The sequence below is a fragment of the Pyrus communis genome, chromosome 3 (genome assembly GCF_041283825.1).
Source record: "Pyrus communis isolate YQ-2024b chromosome 3, ASM4128382v1, whole genome shotgun sequence".
NCBI classification, from domain to species: domain Eukaryota; kingdom Viridiplantae; phylum Streptophyta; class Magnoliopsida; order Rosales; family Rosaceae; genus Pyrus; species Pyrus communis.
In genome coordinates this window covers 926970-935886 of record NC_142567.1, presented here as the reverse complement: position 1 = coordinate 935886, position 8917 = coordinate 926970, and the positions used below count along the sequence as shown (strand labels likewise).

At 33.2% G+C, this 8917-nt stretch overlaps 1 protein-coding gene across 1 annotated transcript; it reads left to right on the top strand.

The window, feature by feature from the left end:
* The first annotated feature begins 7523 nt into the window (after positions 1-7523).
* LOC137714178 (ferritin-like catalase Nec2) lies at positions 7524-8917 on the top strand. The gene is made up of 3 exons (XM_068453457.2): positions 7524-7893; positions 7983-8208; positions 8351-8917. The coding sequence occupies exons 1-3, from the start codon at positions 7562-7564 to the stop codon at positions 8717-8719; spliced, it is 927 nt and encodes a 308-aa protein (XP_068309558.2). The 5' UTR covers positions 7524-7561; the 3' UTR covers positions 8720-8917.

Below are 8917 nucleotides of genomic sequence, written 5' to 3'. Positions count from 1 at the left end.
TATATAGTATCCAAAATTTAGTTGGCCTACGGGCATCTCTAGTCATTTCAATTTGCGGTTTTGGTATGATCGGGGGATACACATTTTTTATGGCTTACTTTGTAATGTCTTTGGACGATTCAACCGTCTATTTTATATGTCTTCCCTCATATAACATATCTACCAAAAATCATTCAAATTCTAAGTTATATGACCGTTGGATTAAATTCAGTATTTCTTTGTAGAACCGTATTCATCCATTTTTTTTTCACTACAAATGAATATCTTAATGTACTTGTCTAATTTTTTGTACGAATGATCTATGAATGATAAATTAACATATAGACGGTTCGAATTTTTTAAAAAAGTTAAAGAATGAGAGCTACAAAAACGTGTTGTGCATCCCCAAATTCTAACCCTCGAGTTATATATAAACTCGGCTTTGAATTATGCCTAAATTTGGTGACATGAGCTGTTTTTAGTTATGCGGTTTGGCTTTGAATTATTTTTTCCCTTTTGGGATAATTACCTTTATTGTTAGTATATTTGGTGTCTTGCCGACGTCTCGTACAATATAGTTGAGATTAGTATTATTTTCTCTAAAGATATAATAAAATAATTTATTCATGATCACCTTACAAAGATCAGTACAATCCAAGTCATGCAGCTTCATTAGCTCTACCAAATTAAATCATTTAAGTGTAAAGTTGTTTCCTCTAATCAACACGTTAGTTAATACCATCCCAATTTGTGCTTATGGAGATAAGTCATAAGGCTTTGTAACGTCTCTTTTGTTGTGTTCAGATGAAATTAGTGCATATATAGACAACACTTACGACTCTGAAATTGTTGTTCAACACAAAAAGGGGGCACTACTCAAGCTGTCACACATGTTTGTTCACAACGACTGTGGTGTCGCAACGACTTACATAGTCATTGCGAATAACATTCCGCTACCTGTCAGGCACAATAATCCTGACAATTTGACAGGCTATTGATTGTTAAGTTTGTATATATTCACATCTTTATATTATCCTATGTGTCATCTTATCCTATGTATTATACATTTTAGAGCATATTCACCCAAGGTACGCCATCATCCAAGAGGGTGGAGGGACCATAGGACCACTTTAATCCTAGGGCCACCCTGCTCTTGTTTATAAATAAAAAAATTAAAAAAAATTAGTACTACATTTTTTTTTTTTTTAAGTACTTTTCCATGACTTTTTCACTTAAGCTATTCCAATTTCCTAGACAAAAGATCCGGTCCTCTTTACATATTTTAAGGGTATTTATGTTATCTAGTCTAACCCTAAAGCCTATCTATTCCAACTTCCAACACTTGTATTCTTTTTCCCAATACTAAAAATTATTATTTTATTATTCTCCAAATTTCTGACCGACTGCAATCTGTTAGTCTGGATTATGATTAATATCTGTTTATTACTTTTCGATTAGTCTTCAATTTTCATATTTCTCAAAGGTATGAACTTCGAATCTCCAAAGTTGTCATTTTCAATTTTTTTTTGCAATTTGCTAATTCATATATGTTTTCATCTACAATTCTAAATTAATTTAACAAATAATATTTCTTTTGCAGATTAAAGAATTCCATTATTCCATCAAAGAAAAGACATTGAAGTTTAATTAATTGGTCAACAACCCAAAGTATGTATTTTACTCTCAATTCCTCTTACAATTTTTTGTTTATAAATTATGATTAAATTGATGTCTTGCAATTTCTCTAACTATTGCCTAATTTGTTTTAGTTTGTAAAATTAGCATATATATACTATGCAAGTTTCAAAATATGAAAACTCGTCAAGGACAATTATTTTAATTAGGAAGTCAAAAGTCACTAAAAATTTGACTTATTTTAAAATGTAGTCTATAAAATTGGACATATTTCAAATTTTTTCTTTTAATTATTGGTAATATTATCAATGCTATGTTATTTTGAATTTTGGTTACTTTTCATGTATATACTATGATGTTTTGATTAACACTTTTGTAACTACTATCAATTTAATTTTTTTTTAATATTTATGAGAAGCCCCACCTAATCCGAAATCCAAACCCCGACATCCACCCATCCACTCCCGCTACTCTTTATCCTTTCATCGTCGCTCAAACCCCAATTCCTCTCTATCTCTCTCTGAACAACCTCGTATTCTCTTCAATCTAGATCCGGATGGAAATCCATCACTAATCTCAATCTTGACTTTCCCCGAACCTCTAGACAATGTTGCTTAATTTATGGGACTAATCGAATCTGGCAAACAATTTTGGTCTGACTCCAAGTCATCGAGAAACGAAGGACCATCCAATCCCTAACCTCTTCCTCTACCACAAGGTCCCAGCCCACCCCAAGTAAAAGAGCTGACTTCATCTCTAACCGTGAAACGATATATGTCACGCCCCGGACCAGGATCGATGGCAGAAAATATAAAAATAAAGGGGAGAGTTAAGTGGAAGGCAGTGGGAAGGGAAAGTAAGGAAGAATATTATATTGGTTGAGTGGATAGGTTAGGGAGCGTGTGTGGTTCGGCTGAAAATGGGGAAAAGGGAAGGGAGGAATACAGGATGATTGATTTGTTTAGTGTGGTAGGCACCAGAGTACGATTCTTTCTTTTTTTTTTTTTTTTTTTTTTTCCTCTCATTTCCTGTCTTTCTATTTTTTTTTTCCCTCTCATTTTCTCTCCTCGTATTTAAACGCTCACGGTTAAGCCACATCAACATCTTATATTAATTTTTTTATAGAAAGCAAAAGACAAAATAAAGAATGTGAGAAGAGGAGATAGAAAGATGAGGGGAGAGAATCCTAGTTCGTAGGCTTTCTTGAAGTTGAAATGGATCCAACTTTCATAATTTGAAAAAAAAAAATAAAAAGGGGTTCTCACAATCTACCCTCAAAAAAATTTCATCATCGAAATTTACTAAACCTTACTCCGAAAGTCTACACTTCAAAATTCTATGTCACCAACTCAAAACAATTCAACCTATCTAACTAGCTCCACAACAACTCCCAAGGGTATCTAATCCCCGGAGCTATGATACCATTTTGCCACGCACCGGGTGTAGGGTCTCATCGATCCTCGGTCCGGGATGTGACAATATATTTACATTAAGAGTAGGAGAATAAATTGGTATTGAACTATCTATTCATAGAATTCAAACATAAGGACGTCTCTCACTTACAATTAAAAAAAAAAATTCACTAAGTGGAAATATTAGAATATTATGTTGAGTTTTTGAAATGATCAATAGCTTATAAATAACCTACCTTGGTCGAGAACTTTAAGGGTGCGTATGTGGTACTTGACTAACTTCATGGATTAAAGCTGGACTGGCTTGGCTTGAATTAAGCAAGATAAAAATAGTTAAATGTTTGGTGTAATGTCGTACTAAGTCTCAGACTAAAATATTTTAGACCTGATTTTTTTGTTAATAGGAGAAAAAATGCAACGCCAAAACCATCGTTTCCAATTTTTAGGTTTGCAATTGGGAGGAGGATTCTCCACCCTCCTATTCTCATCCCCTTCCATCCCCTCCTCTCACACATTGCCTTTTGTTTTATTATCTCTATAAAAAAATCAATATAAGATGTTGACGTGGCTTAACCGTGACCGTTCAAATAGGAGGACATGAAAGGGTAAAGAGATTAGGAGGGTAGAAAATCCTTCTTCTTGTACTTGATACCAAACTAAAAGGTTCAGAACTCCAGAACGAAACCCAAAACAAACAAACAAATTAAACCCAAAAAATGGAAATGAAAGAATATAACCTCAAAATTTCCCAGAACTCCGCATTGCAACACGCCAAATCCATCTTAGTTTTCCTACCAACCTAACAAAATTTAACCCAGAACTCCAAAACTCATGTTTAAATCCAAAAATTAAATAGGAAATTTCATTCTAATCTTTGGCAAATATGACTTTTATATTAAAATTATGAGTAAGATCAAAATCTAATTTTGGTCCCTTGATACATTAATCACCTCATTTATTAATTTTATTTTGATGTTTTAATTATTTCTCCTTTTCTTCCTAATTTTAATGACTAATTATATTTCATGATAATTATAGGGAAGTGTTATTGGCACTCCAAAAATCTCATTCTACACTCCTCACAAGTGTATTATTCTTTCCAAATATAGTAAGTTTGGAGTGTAGAATGAGATTTTTGGAGTGTCAATAACAATTCCTTAATTATAATTTTCATTTCATTCATCGTAATATATTTGTTTGTAAACATTTAGATAAACTATTTTTTGTTATACAATATATTTCGATATACTTTGTCTTCTTCATTTAGGTACATTAAATTCATTATAATACATTTCGGTGCATACATTTAGGTACACATATTTCGGTACATACATTTCGATACAAACATGTAGGTACGTTAATCATATAATACATTTCGGTGTATACATTCCAGTGCATACATTTTCAATGCATAGATTTTGGTACACACATTTAGGTACAATAATTTAATATAGCACATTTCGGTACTGACATTTAGGTACATTAATTGAATATATTACATTCCGGTACTAACATTTCGAGATATACATTTAGGTACTAACATTAAATAAAATTAATAAATTTAAAAAAACTATTTTTGGGTCGAAAAATAAATTTAAATGTGTATGTTAATAAATTTAAATATTTAATGGGAGATGTTGAATAAAATACACATTAATTAATTTGAATTAAGGACGCATCAAAGAACTATAGTCAATATATAATCTAACACCAAGTTTTTATTAAATTTCTTTCTTCAAGGATTAAAGTTAAAAAACCCCAAAATTAAAAGGAAAACTAATGAAAATGGCTTGAAAACTTTAAGTTTTAACGATAAGGACAAAATAAAGGGTAAAGTGAATAGTACCAGGGTTGACTTTTTAGTGTAAAAATGTAGTTTTTCGTTAAAGTGAACAGTACCGTGGGCTTTTCGTTAAAACTCCCAAAATTAAATCCATCCAAGTCTTCCTTTCGGTGGCTTCAATGCCACCAAGTCTTGGTCGTTGATAGTCTCTCCTTATTCAAGCTCGTTGTCGTCCTCCCTCGGCTTAGGGTTCGCCTCGGTTGTGCCTCCACAGACATTGCACAAAAGAAGAAGATGGATCGCCGCCGACGGCCTGGCCATTATGACGACGCTGCAGAAGAAGAAGGCTGAGCATGAAGGAACTGAAGGTTGGGGTTTAGCAAGGAAAGTTGGGGATTGGATCTTGGTTCCTTTCTAGTCCTCGTTAATACCAAGCGAAAGCTTGGGATTAGATAGAGAGCTTAAGTGAAGCGCGGAGGCCAAGACTAATAGTCGAGGCGAGTCCCAATGTAGAATTATAGTCTTACTTAACCCAGTCCAAGTCAATCCCTCATAAGGAGGAGCAAACGTACCCTAACACTAAAAACCAATTATCTCTACTTGTAGAATGACATATGATATACGACCCCGTATTCCTGACACATTATTTAGAAGGGCAGACCAACCTTTTTGTTAATAAGCTACAATACAAAATAGAAAAAAATTAAGAAGGAGTGCAAAAAGTAGACTTGGCATTCATGTCGTGTTTCCCGTGTTCATGTCGTTTTCGTGTCATACCCGATATCTTAATAGGTCGTGTCATGTAACACCCGTTAAAATAAACGAGTAATATGACCCGACCCAAAATCGATCCGATATTATTAACAGGTAATATGACCCGACCCGTTACCCGTTAAGGAAAATGTATTTTAAACCAATAAATAATCAAATGAAAAATATAATACTAAATAAGTATGTACATACCATATTATCACATTCAAAACATAAAAACGCATTTGTCTTTCAAGTATTACATATTTACATACCCAAAATAAGAGCATAATAATAAAATAAAATAAAAACATTAGAACATTACAAAATATCAAATGGTCAAAAGATTTGCAAAATTAAGGGTGTTATGTTTCAAGGTTTGGAACCTTGCACATTTTCTTACAATTAAACTCTTCAATTTTCATCAATCACCATGGGAAATAGTATTGAAACTTTGGCTTGATATTGTCTTCAAGAGTTATATTGATCATATTTTCAGTGAGGCTTTCTACATTAGCACTCTCTTTTCATTTATCCTATGGCTATTGTTTAAGTCTTTAATAGCTTTTTAATTAATGTAGAAGTTTGAAAAATATAGAAAAAATATATAAACGCTCGTAATGACAAGCTTTATAACTTTCGTGAAGGGCATAACTTTGAAATGTGCCATTATAATCATATAAATCATAGATCAAAATTTAACCGTCGATTGTTGTTTATATTTATGCTTCATTTTTCTCACCAAATTTTGTTTTTTCAAATTTTGTTTTTTGAAAACATGATCTATTAGAGGATAAAGGATGATGAACGGTTCGGATCGTTGATATTATGTTCAGAGTTTTACCATTAGTGAAAATATTGCTTGGTGTTTTTAAAGTCTCTACAAACTATATAACATCGACTCATATTTCAATTAACTGTAAATGTCGGGACTTGGTATCAAAGATCCGAACCGTTCATCTTCCTACATCCCCCAGAAGATCATGTTTTCAAAAAAGAGAATTTTAAAAATGAAATTCAATATAAAGAATAAGGGCTAAACAACAATCAAAGGTTAAAAACAAATTTAAGGTTTATGGATTATAGTGTCGGATTTCGAAGTTGACTCCTTTATGAAAGTTTTAAAGCTTATCATTACGAGTGATTGTATATTTTTCTTTTACATTTCTTACACTTCTACAATAATTATTATTAATTTTATTACTTTTACACTCAAATAAAAAGCACTATTCATGACGGTTTGGAGGGTTTTAAAAATCTAAACAATAATGTAAGTGTAACCATTGTCTACTTGTGGATGAATGATGAATCACGAGTGTTTATATATTCTTTCACATTTTTCGTACTTGTAGGGATGTCTTATTGCCTAAACTAATACTATACTAGTTGATTTAATTTTGGACAACAACATGTTAAGTAAAATTTAGACTATTAATGATAATGAGAAACTCTCATAATAAAAATAAATAAATAAATGAATAAAAATTATTTTTTTTTAACTTATATAGAATAATAATAATACAAAAAAATATATTTAATATAGAATATACCAATATATACAATATGGCTATTGTATTTTATAATAAATTTTTTAGTAATTAAACTTTAAAATTATAATTTATTTTTCTTAACGGGTTACTCACGTGTTACCCGCGTGTATGCCGGTTATTAACGGGTTCTTAACAAGTCACCCGATAATGACCCGATTAGTTATCGTATTGACTCGAAACCCGTTATTTTCGTGTCGTTTTCGTAGCGTGTAAGAAACGGCCGGGTCTAAAAAAATGTAATCTCTTTTTGGTTGTTGATAATTAATGTATTGATGACACCATCCTATATTTGGCTTCTACTTAGAAGGGTTCGGCCATGCTACCATTAGGTCACTGAACGACTTCTTGTAGAGTATTATTAATTGCGCGCATGCCTATATAAAGTCAGTAGAAGTGCACGGTTTATTCACTCATACGCGAACCAATTTTATCAAACTCATACTATTGTTTGCATGAAATTAGCAGTAATGGCTCCTACTTCTACTGCATCTTATTTCAGTGCTATCTTTGTTTTCCTTGTTGCTTTTAATTTCCTCAGCTTTCATGTCATGACTGCTTCTGGTAATGCAGCCAACGACAGTGACTTCCTAGAGTTTATGTTGAACTTGGAATATTTGGACGGTGAGTTTTACTCATACGGTGTTTTTGGCAATGACCTCGATAGTATCTCCCCAAACTTGTCCCAAGGGGGCCCGCGTCCTATTGGTGGTCAGAAGGCCAATCTCGAACCCCTTGTGACTGAAATAATCAAGGAATTTGCTTATGAACAAGTTGGTCATATCAGGTATAGAGTGCATGATCAACTGTTGTAAATTTTATTAATTCTGACTAACCCTAGATAGTATATATAATATGTATCTGATTAATTTTCAGAGCAATCACTCAGGCAACAGGCGGGTTCCCAAGGCCTCTTATAAACCTCAGCCGTACGCTTTTCTCACTAGTTGTTGACCTAGCACTGGGTTACCCATTGCTCCCTCGATTTGACCCCTACGCAAACACAGTCAATTATCTTATAGCAGCGCAAGCACTGAATTATGATGGCCTAATGGGTTATGTTTACATCAATGCAAACCTCAACGCCGATGCTGCTAACAGAGTACGTATAAATTAAGAAATGTTTATTATAACAGTTCTTGTTAATAATTAGTTAACAACATTTCTATCTATTAATCATTTTTTCACAATTAATTAATTAACCATAACTTTTGGGTAACGTATGTAATTCAACATGCATGCAGTTGGGTGCATCGCTTTTGGGTATGAAGGCTGGACAAAATGCAGTGGTACGTGCATTACTGTATGAGAGAGCGAATCAGACGGTGGCTCCGTACAATTTCACGGTGGCTTATATCGTCAGCCGAATTGCTGAATTGGGGAACAAGGTGACCAGGGGTGGCCTCGAAGAAGGCATCATAGTACCCATCACGCTTGGGGCTGAGAATCGAACGGTCACGAATGTGCTATCAGCGGACACGAATTCGCTGTCCTATGCAAGGACGCCACAAGAGATCTTGAGGATTCTGTATGGAACAGGAAATGAATATGTGCCTGGCGGCTTTTTCCCTGCAAAAGCAAATGGCCAACTTGCAAGAACTCTTGTCATATAAGCAAAAGCACAATAATCAAAGCTGTGGGTTTATACTCAATAACAAATAAACGCCGGTTCATGTAACTGCGTCCAAATGTATCCAACTAAATACACACACGTATACATGTGTGTATTTAGAATTTAAGAGATGTATTCAACCATGAATCTTAATAAATAAAAAAAAAATTATATATATATAATGATATTAAATTAACAA